The sequence below is a fragment of the Heliangelus exortis genome, chromosome 3 (assembly GCF_036169615.1).
Source record: "Heliangelus exortis chromosome 3, bHelExo1.hap1, whole genome shotgun sequence".
Classification (NCBI taxonomy): Eukaryota; Metazoa; Chordata; class Aves; order Apodiformes; family Trochilidae; genus Heliangelus; species Heliangelus exortis.
This window is the reverse complement of record NC_092424.1, coordinates 43,405,445-43,422,273: the sequence shown is the minus strand read 5'-3', so window position 1 is coordinate 43,422,273 and position 16,829 is coordinate 43,405,445. Positions and strand designations below refer to the sequence as shown.

Genomic DNA, 16,829 nt, shown 5'->3' with positions numbered 1-16,829 from the left:
CTTCAATTAGTAGGGAAAGAAGTATTTGAATGACTGTGGTATTGACATCTGTAGGCCTGCATAGTAATCATTCCTAATAGAAGAGAATATCTGTTTGAGGGGGTTTTGCATGGCTAATTAACCACCAGTGAGAATATGTAATTTTTTCATGATCTCCTGATTGTCACCTCTCTCTCATGATACAATTACATTTTATTGTAGCAAGTGCCTCACAAACTGATTGTCAGCACTATTTACGTATTATGGAAGGCAGAACAAAAGTTCATGTTTAATGAAAAGGCACTGGGTTTTGATCTTGGTAATTACAGGTACTTATTTTAGCAATTTTATTGACTTTTCTGGTTTTATCACTTTTTTCTTTTAACAAAATCAAGTGTTTTCAGTTACAGTATTCCTCTTGCTAGGAGAGTGACCACTTCATCCTCACTAATTTGAGAAGTGCTTTTTTTTTTTTCTTAAAGTTTTTACTATTTTCTGAACTGAATTGAAATACCAGGTGGCTATTAACTGATCTCCAACTGATCCCATTGGATCTCTGGTTCACAAGAGTCTTCGATTTCTTAGAATCAGACACTAAACAGCAAATCTATTTTCTTCTTATTGCCTGGCCTATGATTTGACAGTACACTGGCATAAAAGATGGTCCTGAAGTTCCGGGCTGTAAAGGCTGCTGTAGCACTTGCTGTTTGCACAACCCCACTGAAAAATCCATGAACGAGGAATGTCAGTTATTGCTGCTCTGGTGCTGTAGGACTAAGCAGAATTGGCTTTGATGGCAAGAACAAGATCAGAAGGAGAGACTGCATATTACTAAAACTTGGCACTTGTCACCACTTTTTCAGAGACATTTTTGATGTTGAATGTCTTGCTTCCTGGCTCAGTAAGAGTGCCAGCACTGCTCCAATGATCACCTGGTTTTTACTTGAGTATGTTTCTTCAGCCAGTTCTGCTGCTTATGTGTGAATTTCCTGTAACATCCACTGCAAAGCAGCTGCAGAAAGGAAATGTCTAGGGTTCTTCAAAGGACTTAAGGAGTACTTAAACACAAGTGGACGGTGCAGATAACTGAACTTTCTCTAAATTTATTGCTATTTTCAGAAAATCTGTTTTTTCAATCTGTAGTTTTTGGCTGTGGAGGGTATTCAAGGCCTGGTGCACTTTGGTGTTACAGTCCTGACAAAGTGTTGATGACAGGCAGGCACTTCCCACTGCATCTCTTCATGGCACTGTCGGTAGTTATGTAGGTCTGACTCTTTTCATCTCAGCCCTCTGTATTCCCTTTCCACCTCTCCTTTTATTCACCAAACACTTTTCCCTTTAAAGAGGCAACCTAGGAATAGTGGGAGCCACTACAAACAACCCACTGTCTCCTCACTTCTTGCTTATGAGGAGAATCTGACTCCAGATGACCTGTCTGATCCCACCTGTACCCCTTTGGTACACAGGAAAGAGGTGATTTTGGGTTAATTCCTTCTGAAGACCAGTAAACACCCAAAAAGATCAGCAAGGGGATCTTGTAATACCAGCTCCTTGAAGATGAGGAGAATTGCTACAGAACATGAATTTTGAGATGCAGCTCTCTGTGTAGCTTATGAAATTTGATTTTGAGGTGACCTAAAGAACATACCAGCTGCTCTGTCTGGTTCTTTGTTTCACTTGCACACCAAACACAGGTTATAATATATTAATTGCTTTAATTCTCAAATTTGTTTACCAGTTTTTGGCACTTGATAAATATTTTCAGCTTTTTCACCTGCAGTGAAAGTACTGGTATTAGAGCCAAATGAAGTACAGTAAAGCCAGCTGACTACTTACTTGCTGGATTTTTTTATGTCGGATATTAAAAAAAACAATTACATCAGCACAAAGCTGTAATTTTTATTAGTATGGAATATAGTGATTTTAGGCATAAATATTTTACTAAGTTCTGTTTTGAAAGTGATGTAGCTATTTAAGGTATGCATATACTGGGAAGATAACAGAATTGGCTGTCACCAGATAACCAGGATGGTACCGTGATGCAGGGGTAAGAGCTCTGCTTTCAGGTAACTGCCAGTGTGGCACTGAGCCTCACCTCTAGAACTCCATTTCTCAGGGCTATCTACAGTGTTTTGCCCTGGGGTGGGCTGTTTGAAACTGGCTTGAGTTGTTACTCTGAATAGATAACACCTTCACATTTCTAAGCATTTATAATGTCACAAAGCAGAATTACGTATTATGTTCTTAAAATGTGTTTTGGATAAAGTGTCTACTGTCATATTCAATCTCCTGTACTCAACATGCAGTATCAAAAAGAAGCCCATTATTTCTTTTTTAGCTGCTCTATTCAGATATAGCTGCTGCAGCAAGGACCATTTGCAAACATTACAGTTACAAAGTTATTAGAGTGCCAGAAGTACCAAAAGCATGTGGCATACACCAGCCTGTGATTTGGCTACCTTTGTCTTCCAAGTTTCAAAAGCCAAAACCAGACATAATTTGATACTTAGTGCTTAGAGTAGCACTGGAAAAGACTTGCATTAACTCATGCAACTATTGGTCGTGTATTCTCCATTTACATTTTAGAAGACTTAAAAAAAAAAAGACTTAGATTATCTGAGTAAGAAGACATAGTGGTTACCTTGCTTTAGAGAGCCTTGCCTTTGACTCAGTACAGCCATATGAAAATGCATTCAGCTCTAATTTTTAATGAAACAGTGACTTACTGGCATCATTCCCAATAAAGTTAACTAGTGACTGGTTTGAAGTGTTAACTCAAGTTTATTTTTACAGTGTACTTCCCAAATATAGCATAGCTCTAACTTTGTACTGTTTGAAAAAGACATGTATTGATAATAAAATGCTGAAAACAATTCTTTTGAGAAAGATGAAAATTCACTCTCATTCTCTGTTCTTGGTATTGAAGACAGAATGTTTTTCTCTTTGAAATAGTGCTTGTTTTTTATTGTTCAGAATTGTTCACTGTATGTTAACAGGTTCGCTTCCCGAAGCCTACGCCAAAACCAAAACCAGTTCAGCAAAGGCAAAAAAAGATGGAAGGTAAAGAATACACCTGTCAAAACAAAGCCTGTACTGGGGTAACAGGCAAACAAATCCAAGATGAAGAAAAGCCAAGTAAATTGAGCAGGATGCTTCAGCACATAGAGCCTCAGCAGGTGAGGATTTGGGCACTGCAGTAATGCAGGGGGTACCTCCTCCAAGTCTCTCTGCTCTCTTAGCTGTGTCTGCCTTTTGGGGTGGGTGAGGAAAAAAAAAGTGCCTGAGAAAAGCCAGGAGTTACATCACAAACTCAGAAGTTGGCACATGCTTACTGGTTTGTGTGAATCCAAATGTAAAACTTGAGTTTCTTGTACAGTCTGGGTAAGAAGTGCAAGCAGGGCACTACACTTACCTGTCTCAAACCTGACAGGTCCAAATATTGGCATGGGGCCTGTGACAACTTTGAACGTTACAGAACTCTTTTCATCACACAGAATTACTGTCTGTACATCAACAGGTTCACTCACCAAAGCCTTCACTGAAACCAGTGCAACAGAAGGAAAAGAAGGTGAAGGAGGAAGAGTCTTACTGCCTAAGTAGGCCCCATGCTCAAGTAACACATCAGCATTGCAAGGCTGAAGAGAAGCCAGTTAAATATTACAGGATGAGTCAAGAGCCTGACCCCCCACAAAAGGTGAGGTTTTTGGTGTTACCTTAGAACACTCATGACACCCTGGCAAAAGGAAGATCAGCTGTTCTAAAAATCAGAGTTTAAAAAAAACCCAACCCTGCATGACCACAAAGCCTAAACAAAATGTACACAAATGTACATAAACTAGTTTATTGACACAAACACTAAATGTTTGTGTATAGTTGCTTGGTCATACTATCAGCAAAATACTTTCTTTTTTTTTTCTCTAGTTTGGTTATAAAGCACTGCAAGAGTGTACAGAGAAAAGTGTTCGGAAATGACAGCCTCCCTTTTTCCCTCCTGTGGTTTTCTTGGTAGAAACTTACTTCAGTAAGTTTTGTTTTCTGTGTAGTGGAAAACTTCATAGCACTCTTTAATGAAGGTTCTTAAATTCTGAGTTTTTAATCTTAGGGTTTTAGTGGTTAACCTCAAATATTATTTTTAATTTACTGCATAAAAGGGTTGAATGAATGTATTCAATCTTACTCTTCAACTGTACATCAAAAAATTGATGAAAATCAAGGTTTTAATAAAAATAATGCAGAATAAAGCACATCTTAGTAATCACACTGTGCTCCTTTTCAATGGAGTTGAACTACATTGTAACAAAGAGATTATAGAAAGAAAACTTGTTAAATGAGGACAATTCCTAACAAGCACAAAAATGCAACTTGAAAGATAGCTTTATTATTAATCTAAAATTCTTTGCTTCAAGCAGTCTGCTGATCACTGCCTGGAGACTCCGGTACAAGCTAGGAGAGTGAAGCAGAAAAAACACAGCTGTACCTGAGAGCATCAGGCAGTAAAGTGGTGAGCAGAACAATTTTTGGAAATGTTTTGGCTGAAAGCAAGGTAGACAGATTTTGAAAAGGCTCTGGAGTCCTGACACAACGATGACTCAAAATAACAAAAACAACTTTGTAATATGAAGATATTTCTATTGCTATTTTCTAGTCCTCAAATGTAGCATTGTCAGAGACAGTCCCTGACAAGCATTTAAAAGGTATTAGCAAAAAAAGGTTGTAAAATCTCGCCCATAAAACTTCTCCCTCCTTATATTTTGTATAAAAGCTACTTTAGTCCTCATGAAGAAGCAGATAAGGAAAGAGAAGTACATTTAAGTTTCCAGAGTGACATAGGAAAAAAAATTATAAGGGAAAAACCAAACGTGGTGTAACTTGCCCTGTCACTTGAACAGCAATAACATGGTACAGATTGTAGCCCCTGACACCAGAGAGTAACTTGGGAATTTGTGTTCCCTTCTTTTTTATGAGAGGAAGGAAAAGTACATTTTTACAGAAATGAGACCAAGCAATGGGCTAGAATGTAGATATTTGTTTTGATTTAGTCTGTCTAAAGAGAAATCCAGTGTTACAATGATTAATAATGCAGCTATGTAGAATAGTTCTGTGGTACTCACTGAATATTAGGCATAAGAGGGGAGAGTTAAAAATGGATGTCAGATAACATGTAAGATATTCAAATGAGAAGCTGAAGGAGAAAAAGGCAGGATTGTATTAGTTTCATTTTGCAGGCTGCTTCTCAATTCCTTTCACATAATTCAAGAGACTGGTAAAGGAAAGCTATATAGCTAATTTATGGAACTAAATTAACATATTATGATTGGGATCACAAAAAGGAAACAAAAGCTGAATTTTTTTCTAAGGGACAGTAGAAAAACCATGGTCAAATCTTAGATATGTAGGAAACAGAACCATAAGGTTTGGGAATTCCCTTTAGAGATGGAAGTCAAAAAGGTAAGCTAAGGATGACATTGTTTCTGGAGACAAAAAACACCCCACACCACCCTGTTCAGATAGGTCAAACCTCACACTATGTATAGATCTTATGTGACCTATGATAAAGCAGAGGAACTGTAGCTTCTCTAGGAAATAAAAAAAATACACAAATTAAAGCAGCAAAATTTCAGAGTTATGTCTAGGATTTCCAGGCTAAAAGTTTATTAGAAAGAACACAAAGATTTAATATATTACCATTTTTTGAAACTGAGATACAAGATACAGAATTTCAGCAGCTGACTTCGGTAATAAATATAGCATATGTCTCTTTAGAATAAGTTTAATCATACCTAATATTAACACAATTAAGACTTTGTAAGAATTATATTGATTTCTCTCGTATAACTTAAATACCTAGATGGCATCCTTGTTTTTCTAATTCTCATCTCATTGAATCAAATGAAGTTTATTATTCCTTTTTTTGTTTCCTACAGAAAGATGCTGCAAGAGAATTACCATTCAACCCCCAAGCAATACTCTCAGAGTACAGAAAGAAACATCAGCTTTTAACCACAGCTCATTCAGCATCATTGCAAGAAACTGGCTCTGACATCACTAGTCCTTCCATATCTCTCTTATTTCAGCTTGCATTTACTAACGAAACATACCACTACAGTATAGCTATACTTGTACTTCTGCTACTAATTTTACTTTCCTTGTATCTTCTCTGATGTCACTGTTCCTGTGTCTCCAGTCTCAGTGCACCGTGTTCCCATCATGCAGCTTCTTTCTCAGAGTTTCTTCATTGAGTATTTCAATGTCAGCGGCTTGAAAAAGTTTTTTGAATAATAATGTCAAAACATATTTTAAAAGCAAGTTCTCTTAACATCTCCAGATCTGTGCTTATAGTTACACATACATTAAACTATTTGTACAAGGCCGTCTTGTGTTACAAATGTTGGGATTTATTTTTTTGTTGAAACTGAACTGTTGCTACAGTAACATTAAAGTAGTATCATAAAATACAGTGAGGTGTGATATCTAATTATCTTAACACCGGTATGTTGATGATTGGTGAGTAGCCATCTTTATACAGTTCCAGAAAACCTTTAGTTAAATACTGATACACCAGATGCATTACAATATAAAGGTTACTTAGTCCAGTGTGTAAAAGGAAGATAACCACACATTATTTCAAAAAAGACTTTGTTACAGTTTTTGCCTTTACCTAAGCTGCCACAAATTATTTAGTTCATTCATTTTCATAAGATTTCCTTACCTTATTACAATAGGGACATTCCCCAAAGATGACATTAAAACTCTGTCTGCTAGAAGGAAGTCCTTGTAGCCACTGCAACAGAAGTAAGTGGATTAAAATATACATATGTCTCATATCAAATGTGAGAATGATCTATTATGAGGAGTTTTTCCAGAGTGCATTTGATCAAGATCTGACATAGTGTGCGTCAGGTCACAGTCTATACAACCACACAGTGAGGAAGGTTCCCTTCTACCTGGAGTTTATTTAGGAACTGTGGTTTAGAAAACAAGAGGAAGCACAGTGTGATGGTTATAGCACTCCTTCAAGGGTTTTACTTCATCTGAAACTGAAGTGGGAAAAACTTTTTTCCTAGAATATGTGAATTAATGATCAAGTTTGTCCCATTAATAACTTTACCTCATACAGGCAAGCCTGGTGAAAAGGTTGTCCACATCGGGAATCATCACACACTTGATCTGGAGTCGTGCCATTAAGTCGATAGGCATAGCAAATTCCACAGTCCTTAGCAAAATCCTTGAAACACAACAGATTTTAGCTTACAGTACAACTGCAAGGGAGAAACTGGGCTGGTAACACAGAAAGAACATTCACCACATTGTCTTGGCATTTTTTATTCCTTTAGAATTAATAAATATTACTCAATAGATACACTTACACCACACTGGTATAAAGAGTGAGCTTCGTTGCCAGCTGTACAAGACTTTGCAAGGCTGTATTTTATCCTTCTGCTGAATTATGTCTGTTTGACAAGCATTTTCATACTCTTGGGCCCCACTGTTTCTTTTTTACTAAACACAATTATTTGTCATTGCATTGGGAGAGCAGACACAAGACCTCGCAGTCAGATATTAATTTAAAAAATTCATAAGTGAAAGCCGAGCCAGTAATCCAGTGTTACAGCATTGTCAAAAATTAATTCCAAGTTTGCTTGAAAAGCACCAGTATTTGTATGGCCTCTTGTCCCCTCTAAGCAGCTCTACCTAATTAGAACTTAAGTCATCAACATCCATAACAGAATGTTTGGATTTTCCACATCTCATTAGCTACTCTGGAACTTCCTCTTTCGCTTTTAATAGCGAAACCTGTTATTAATCGCCTCACTGCTATGAAGGCCACAGGGAAGTGTGCACCTCTAATCAAAGGTTAACAAGCTCTGACAATTGTTGCTTGAAGTTCAGAAGTCCTCATGACAATATATTAATCCAATTACCTCTCTTTTAAGTCTCTTATTTTTGCTGGCACTTATAAAGTGACCGTTTAAATTTGACTTACTGAAAAATAACAACTGATCATTAACAAAAAGCAACTTACACTTTTTTCTAACACGGCACAAGATGGAAAATCAATTTCTAAGAGGTCTTTCAAGTTTTGTAATAAACTGATCTCTGGATCCCTGCAGGTGGGAGAAGGGGAGAAAAAAAGTCAACAGCAGGAATGGAAAATTCCCATTTTGGTTTCAAACATATATTACCAAAGTTGCTTACCACGAGTGCATATTGGTGTTCAGTTTAGTTCTCAAAGGGTTAACCACTGCAAAAAATATACATAAATAATAACATCATCTATAGGAGCCCCTTTGCTCCCCCACCTGATTTGACCACATATTTCAGCACTGAAGGACAGGCAGAGGTTGGTCCTTTTAAAATTATGCAAGGTGCCTAAGTCAATGACTACCCTTGGCTTTTAGTTTGCAAAGTTCATTACACTGATCTTAAAAATACATTGTTGCAGATAGATCCTGTTTATCTTAAAAAGCTGTGGGGCATGGAGTAAATGACTTAAAAAAAATTATTTCTTAATGCTACCAGGATATATATAGTGATTGATTTATTAAAAATAATAAATCATATTAAAATATAATTACAATTGGGCAATCTGTAGGACACAGGGTTCCCTTAAACTGTGATAGAAAAGTACTGGGAAAAAGCATCCCTTGCAGAGCAAACTAGCATGCGATGGATTTAGGCTGTTAAAAACCCCAGGATCCGCTGTGTAAAACTCTCCTGCACACATTCTCAGCTTAATTCCCAGCTCTGCCTAAGGAAAGTTTCCCCCAGGAGTCTGACAGCTAACACTACTATCTGCTCACCAGAGACCAGTATCTAGAAGACAAACAAATGGGGTGTGTGTCTGCTGCCGTACCATGATCTGCTCCAAGAAAATAACACTCGGGGAGCATGTTTGGATGTCGAGGATCCACCTCGATGTTCACCGAGACATTGTTCCCTATAATGAAAAAACAAGTCAGTCACTGGGGAAGCTTTTCTTCGGAGTAAAGATTTCAAAAGAGAAACATTAAATTTTTTTAAAAGCAGCTTTAAATTGGTTAATTCAGGCTTGTTTTCATCACAATATCATAAAAAAGTGGCTAGCTATCCAAAGTAGTTGTACAGAATATCAGTATATATCAAATACTTAAGTTTCAGTGGACTGTAATTAAAAATAGTAGCTGATTAAAAAAAAAAAATCTGCCTGTCTTGCATTTCTTTTAGGCTGGTCTTAAGACTTTGAGTTCTTTCTGAATAATCAGACTCAATCTAGATGACATAATCCATTTGAAATCCTAGGGAAACTTTAAAGGTAGTGGCCATGAAATTGTTATTAATTCCTCATTAACTTTTACAATCGAAAAGAGAGGCACAAAGAAAATATTAAAAACAGTCCCCTCTACAGCATAACCCTGGACTGAGCAAACAATGGTGTATTTCTGAAATAGCAAATACATTCTCTAATCTGAGTCATTTTGGGGTGCTTTTCTTTCCTTTTCATTGGTCTGTGTCAAAGTACAGCAAAACCACGACAGAACCACCCCAAATGCACACAACACAAAAGTGTTGTCCAACCCATGTCACTTAAGCTCGTTGCTGAACTTTTTCCATCCCTCCTTCCCCCCTATTGCAGGGGCAGCACCCCACCAGCTCCTTCAGCCAATCACTTTCCACAGGTTTTGAGATAGCTTAGGGTCTACTTTGGTCCATTTTATGTTCTCAGATTTCTACAACATGCTATTGATATTTTGAACTAAAAATCAGAACTCTTTTTTCAAAGGCAACATTTCCCTGTGTTTCTAACCACTGACAGGGGCAAGTTACTCCTCTGCAATTACAAGACTCCTCATCCTATATATATACGATCTTAAAATGCCAGAAATCAGCATATGATTTAAGGTACTTTTTCAGATGGTTAACGCTGTAAGCCTCTAATTTCCTCTTTTATTTCTTTGTCCTTTCCACTCCCTCCTTTACTCCCCCTTTCCTCCCTTTGATTGCATTCTAATATTCCACTCACTCTACCAGGACCAGATCAATCTAAGGTAATAGTCTGTTAAAAAAACTGAAATTTGTGAATGACGTGAGGGCTTCACCTAAGGTGATTTTTTACAAATATTTATTTTTCTAGTTATCATGTAAGTCCACAGTTTCTGACAATTACACAATATTTTCATGCAGCAACTTTCAGTTTATGTAACACCATAAATTTGAAATTAACTTCCGGGACAGGTTCAGTATTCTGTAGAAGGTTATTTTTTTTAACACACAAAATAAAGAGCATTGTATCTAGCTTCCTTTAAGTGCTACCTTTAATTTTCTTAAATAACAAGCACTGTCTTGATTAAATAAGCAAAGCAAAACAGCATCCCAAGTTTGACTTCTCAAACCCACTCCTTTGCTTCTTATCTTTTCATACCTATGGCAATTCTTCTTGTTGTAGCACTCCGTGTGGGATTTTCTGGCTCAAGCACCCATGTCTTCCCATCTATTTCATCCATGGTGTCCCAGAATTCTTTCAGTGATTCTAATGCTGCCAGGAACTGGTTATAAATGTCCATTAAGGAGTTCTAAGGAAAGAAATCTAAATAAAATTTACGTAGTTTCCACCTACAGCATATTAAAAAAACAAATGGTATGTAATTTAAGAAGTATTGCAATCCAGTATGTATCCAATTTTTTAACTAGAACCAGGTTAGTACAGAACAGCTGTATCCTGAGTACAAGTAAGTTCTCTATTCCTGGTAGTTCTAAGATGTTGTGATATATGCACATCATACCTGTATTTGATATTGTTTGATACTCCTTTTCAGAATTTTTTTTTGAAAACTGATAACAATTTACACTGTAGCTTGTAACAAATTACTGTAAAATTAAAATAAATTATCATTACCATTAAATCTGTAACATTCTGTTACTTTTATCTACTTCAGCTGAGCAGTTCAACGGTGGTACCAATATAAATACACAGAAATGCCCTCCTAATTAAAGTAGCTTATTTATTTTTTAAAACTTTTAAGTATACCCTGACAATATCAAAATTATGTCAGAATTAAGCAGTATTAAAAAAGGTGCTTAACATTTGATTTCAAGACATGTAAGTATGGTAAGAGAAGGAGATTTCATTATTTGAGAGTGGATTAAATGGAATCAGAAAAATCTTTCATAGTACAGGACAGTGTACAGAACAGAAATGCAAAAGAAGTCTTGAAGCTAAAATAATCTCAAAATAAGAGAAGTAACTATTTCTACAAGGAAAGACTTAGAGTAGAACACACACTCTGCAGCTGAATTAAGAACTTTCCAAATGCAGAGGGTATCCCAGAGGGTACAAAACATGAATTTAGGGAACTGGAAGGAGGTGAAGAATCCACAAGGAGGAAATTACATTAGACAGAATCAGTTGAGAAACTGGGGCGTATCAGGAAAAGACCAGTAAGAGAACAAGGAGCCATCAGAATGTGGCTTCATGGGCGGAGAGGTAGCTACAACACAAAAACTGTGAAGGTGCCAAGAAACTAGATGAGGGCAGCAGTGAATGGAGATGAGGGGTGGGGGATTTGGAGACAAACTTTTCCCAAATAACCCCTTTCTTCAAATTGTTTGATAGTGGGAAACTCAAAGAGTAGAAAGAGAGGAATCATTTGGGAGCATCAAAGGGCTCATGCAGAACACAACTGAACAATTAAATACATGAGTAAAAAGCAGGAAGGATAGGAGGGAAGTGATGAGACTTCTTTAAGCTGGATAAAGACATCATGAAGTATGATTTCAAAAAACAAAAAGAGAGCAAAAAGTTTTCAGATATCTTTTGGCCTGGGAACAAGTTCTTGGGGTTAAAAAGAAAAAGCAAAGCAAGAAATCAGGATATTTTTCCTATTAAGAAAAAATATACATGAAATGGTTTCCTTTAAGCCTTAGTAATTATGTTCTTCCTTTCTCACCTGGACAAAAAGAAGCAAATTATATTAATGTTCTCAGATGGAAAAAATAAGATTTTTACATGTAATAAGTTTTTATATTTTACACATACATATTTTAGGAAGAAACAGTGTAGCTCAGAAATAAAATGTTACATTTTTTCCTGCTGTTATTAAATTATATTAAAGTAGGAAAGCACTTAAGCAGAAAAATGTGAATACTGCCAATCTCAAAATGTAACGCTTATTATCTTTAAAAGCATTTTGTTACTTTTATAATACCTGAAGTGATATAATAGTGTCAGTCACTTAACCACATCTTAGAGTATAATATCTTCATCTTAAGTACTATTATTTCCAGTATTTTAATAATTTTCACACAGTCCTGAAATGTGATCTTTTGTGCTCTGATGACACTTAAATTAATAGCATAATTTTCTGGTACTTGCAACAGTTGCTTTCCATTTTGATTTTTTACATTTTTCTATATCACATACAGATAAATCCTCTAATAATCATTTTTATCTTTATCTTCCGGGAATTCAAAGGGTTTCACTAGAAAAAAGAAACATCAAGGGATTATAACCCACAGATAAGTTTTAAAATCCAATTAATTTTAATACTAATTGTAATTTTTCAATGATGTTCCTTAAAAAGGTAGTTAAATCTTTTTTTTAATGCACTGTTCATTTGATCTTATTTGCATGCTTCATTGATGTTGCCAGCTGTCTCCTGCTATATACATAAACGCATCTATAGCTATTTAAATACATCACATGCTTGTCATGCAAACTATGAAAACTGTAACATTCCTTTTTATTTGATTAAGCAACTAATTTTTGGTCACTGCCCAACACTTTTAGAAGAGACTCATGATTTTTTTCTCTACGCTGCACCAAGCTAGCCATTAATAGTGTCAAACAGCACAAAATCTTTATTTCTTGATCACCTTTGTATAAATGCATTGGAATTTGTGTGAAATATTCCAAGCATTCTTTGGAAAATAAGACACGTGTAATTCAGGATATCATCACTGGCTGCTCTGACACCAAAAACCACTAGCAAATCCAAACTAGGTAGTCCCAGCCTCCTGTCTGTTAGGTTTTCATGCTCACCATGCAGAACTTCCACTATAAAATGAAAGAATATTGTTGTAGTTTAAGCTTTTACAAAAACTTAAAACAAAACAGGAATATTCTGAATGTATAATATAAGTCTTGAATTTGATTTCTAACTCCTGAGGATACTGATGTCAGCTGCCCAAATACGGAGTAATGTCTAGGTAGCAGAGGGAAAGAAATACGAGTGCTAGAATAGTCACAAAAGCTGAACACAGGTTTTTGCACCAGTGAATATCACACTCTTTTCTAACTCGATGATACTACTTGCAGGATTTTTTTCTTTCCCTATAGGATGGTGCACCTCTATTGCACTGGTTGGAAAGTGGTCCCTTGGCAGAAATGCTCCCAGATTGCTTGGCTAACTGGCATTATCACATCAGTGCAGGAGGCAAGAAGGCAGGAGTGAGGATGTGCTCCAAGCTGAAACACTGCCCATGATTCTGACCAGACCTTTTACCAAACGAACCAACCACAGCTGGGGACAAAGACACTTCTAAGATTAAGAACAGAGTACACTATTAGACAAGGTCAAAAAGGTTTAGACTAGCAAAACAGCCAAGGAGGACCAGTGATTAACTACCATTATCTACACTGCAGTAGCTGTTCATGATAGCTGGAGTGGGTTGAAGAACACATCAAACGTGAATTTGTATAAAATCAGCAAATAGAGCTGGGTCCTTGTCCACAGCAGCACTGAGGTCCTGGGAAAGCCTGACAGTACCAGGACACCTCATGACTTTCAAGTGGGAGATTGGTATATTTTTGACAGAGATACAGAGCATCATTTAATGATGCCTTTCAATTCAGCTCTCTGCAATCACCACCACAGCAAATGAGCAGCCCAAACACACTGAGTTTTATCATCATCTTCACACGGAAAAGAGAACTGAGAAAATGTTAGTTTGGAATACTCAGCTTCAGATGCCTTCATCTGGCTTTAAGAAGACTGTTTTTGTTGAGGCATCACCTCCTGTGACCACAGTCAGAGATTTAAACACTCAACATTTCTCCAGAGTTTTAAAATTTTAAATTGTGAGACTACAAAACAGAATACAATTAGTGATGACTTCTGAAAATGTACTGTGACCCTCACCGCCGAGTTTCCTCTCTCTACAAAGCATGTATTCAGCCTCCACATTATTCAAGGCTCTATGAGACAAAAACCTGATATATATTTAAACAAGCTATGCCAATGCAGTCTTTTGGATTAAGTAGCAATTTAATGCTAATTTGGAGGGCTGTGAGTCTGTGATCTTAAATTCTGAAAACAGGTAGTAATACAGACTGAGTTAAATTGGTTATTTTACAGGAAAACAGACACACAAATGGGTCAACTTTGATGAATTCCCAGCAGACTGATAAAATTTTGACCCCAATGTTACCTTTGTGCTATCAGACTGTTTGTATCCTTCAATCATTTCAACAATGAAGGAAACACTTAACTTTGGTCAGTGAAAATCAGATATTCTGGACCTATCTGTTTCTGAGGGGAACATAACCTCTTCCAGCAGGAAGGAGGCTCCTGCAGTTTTGCAGCATTTCAGTTTCCATTTCTACCCTCTGCACTCTCCTCTCCATCTCATCACTGGTGCCTCCTCATGCCAATTCTTTCCTCCTTTTTTTTTACTTTATGCAAATATTTTCTGAAGTTTACCTCTACTGTCTGTTTCCTTCAATTAAAGGAATAAAGGGAAATGGAAAAAAGATTCACTCTACTCTTGGTTCTTACTTCTAGAGACATAGAGGCTGAGAAGAATAAAAAGAAAGTCTTGAGTCTATACCTGCCATAAAATCCATAAAGCCTTTTAGTAACTGTTAAGGTGTGCTGTATGCCTATATTGCTATACTTACTATTATTTTAATGGTAGTAGGAATGCTCTCTATATGGCAAGTAAAGCAAATTTTGGGGGTTTTTTTGTTTGGGTTTTTTTTTAACAAAAAGATTAAAAAGTCATCTTTATTCTGAGATTTTTTTGCCAAAATTCTGACACAAAATTTGGTTATTCATAATTAAAATAACTGCTAAGCCTCGTAAGGGAAAAGGCAAAGTACTGTTACATGCTTGCCCTTTTTTAATTCATAGGGAGAATACAATTTAATAAAGTTAATCTAACAGTTGTTGGATGAAAAAGGCATCACCTGTATCACCTAAATAATTTACAATTCTTCACATTTGTTTGGAAACTGTTTATTTCTTGTGAACAGTAGTTTAACAGTTTTCGCCTTCCCCATCACAAATGAAATTGTGACACAACTCTGAAATCTTTATAAGGTGTCTTGTCAACTGACTCCATTTTCTGTATTTACAGATGCATACAAAGCTGGTGTATGTGAAGCTCCTTTGCTATGAAAAAGCACAACTATGATGCATTTTACTGTGTTTTCACCAAAATAACCAAAGAATAATCTCATTCATATCACTATACCTTCTGAATCTTGTATTATTGTTTCATTGTTGGCTGGCTGCATGACCTCATTAGTCATTAATTTCCACTCTCATGACCTTCATGTAGCCAACCAGGTGGGCAGTGGTCAGTATAGAAACAATACCCTGATGCGAGGGCAAGAGAATACAGATGAACTGAAACAGCAGAACCAGGCTTATAGTGTATGCTAAAATGTAGAGACAGCACATTTATCCAGTTATTTAGGAAAAGAATATAACTGAAATAAGTAGATGTTCTTGCACTTGTCATTGAGAAGCACTCTGCATTTATTTGGCACTTATAACAGTAGCAGCAGCAGCATTGCCCTTGGTGCTGATTTCTTACTACTCTAAAATGTCTCCTCTGAGCCAGAATACACTGGCTGTTGCTGATCATGCTGTGAGACACCTGCACTGGCTACTAGGCTTGTCATGACGCACAAAACCCTACCATCTTCAGCTTGACATTGTGCAAGTTATAATTATTCATCCAAATGAATATGTCAGAGCAGCAGCGGCAGACCTCTCATCAGAGCAAAAGAAAAATACATCAAAACATTATCAACCCAGCAGGAAGACAGGGACCATAAGGAAAATTACCCATTTTTAATATGGATGCCATAAAGCCATGCCTGTTATTATACGAAAGGAGAAAAAAAGAAAAAAAAGGAAAAAGAAAAAGAAAAGAAAACCAACCACTCAACAAGCCCTCAAGTTTAAAAGTCCACCAGCGCTAAAAAGAACCTGAAATAAGGCTAAAGCTCACGCAGGGTAGGTCGGGAAAAAAACATAAATCTATTTCCTGAAATCTATTTATATTTTCTTTCTCAGGAATTTATATCCTAATAGTACAATTGCATAATTTCAGTTAAGCCTTGCTAGTTCTTACATTGAAGAGGACAAACAAAAAGTAAATTTAAGACCTATCAGTACCAAAACTTGTTATTCCACTAGAGAACACAGAGTATGTTCATTTTACCTTCTAGAAACTAAATTTTTCAACCACCTCAGGACCTGCTAAATTTGGCTACCAGTGGTGCTTCAGCATTATCTAAGCTTAACCCGTATTTTTCCACGGCATGAAGATTGCTCACTGCCCTGATTTCCATGCACTTGGACAATAAACACAAGTTCCACAATTACTATACACATTTTTATTCAGAAGTGTTAGGTTCATGTTACCCACCCATATAATTTCAATTTTCAAAAAATAGTGTACAAAAAAATGCCACTCTGCTGTCAGCAGAATGCGCAGGTTGCTAGTGTTTGGTTCAGTATTACAAGCAGCCTATTTGCAGCTGGAATTGTTATCTCATGATTTTAAAGCAGGGTCTTCAGTTACATACAAACATTTATTGTTCATGTTTAGTCAATAGGTAATTCTAAATGTAAAAATATTTTAAG

At 36.5% G+C, this 16,829-nt stretch overlaps 2 protein-coding genes across 7 annotated transcripts in view; one reads left to right on the top strand and one right to left on the bottom strand.

The window, feature by feature from the left end:
- Window positions 1-6,436, top strand: part of VRK2 (VRK serine/threonine kinase 2) — a 45,869-nt gene extending 39,433 nt beyond the window's left edge. For 2 of the 4 annotated variants that reach the window (XM_071740357.1, XM_071740358.1), the window contains 3 exons: window positions 2,976-3,155; window positions 3,494-3,673; window positions 5,904-6,436. In XM_071740357.1, coding sequence (XP_071596458.1) covers window positions 2,976-3,155; window positions 3,494-3,673; window positions 5,904-6,140 — 597 coding nt within the window. In that variant the 3' untranslated portion in view covers window positions 6,141-6,436. Of the gene's footprint in view, window positions 1-2,975; window positions 3,156-3,493; window positions 3,674-4,388; window positions 4,481-5,903 lie in introns of all 4 variants that reach the window. The other 2 variants (XM_071740360.1, XM_071740359.1) reach the window with 2 other exon arrangements.
- The window catches only part of FANCL (FA complementation group L), a 28,733-nt gene continuing 17,494 nt past the window's right edge, over window positions 5,591-16,829 (bottom strand). Inside the window, exons 8-14 of one of the 3 annotated variants that reach the window (XM_071740363.1) lie at window positions 10,379-10,502; window positions 8,834-8,917; window positions 8,176-8,221; window positions 8,003-8,084; window positions 7,088-7,204; window positions 6,689-6,760; window positions 5,591-6,236 (exon numbers count right to left, since the gene is read on the bottom strand). In XM_071740363.1, coding sequence (XP_071596464.1) covers window positions 6,201-6,236; window positions 6,689-6,760; window positions 7,088-7,204; window positions 8,003-8,084; window positions 8,176-8,221; window positions 8,834-8,917; window positions 10,379-10,502 — 561 coding nt within the window. In that variant the 3' untranslated portion in view covers window positions 5,591-6,200. Of the gene's footprint in view, window positions 6,237-6,688; window positions 6,761-7,087; window positions 7,205-8,002; window positions 8,085-8,175; window positions 8,222-8,833; window positions 8,918-10,378; window positions 10,530-16,829 lie in introns of all 3 variants that reach the window. The other 2 variants (XM_071740361.1, XM_071740364.1) reach the window with 2 other exon arrangements.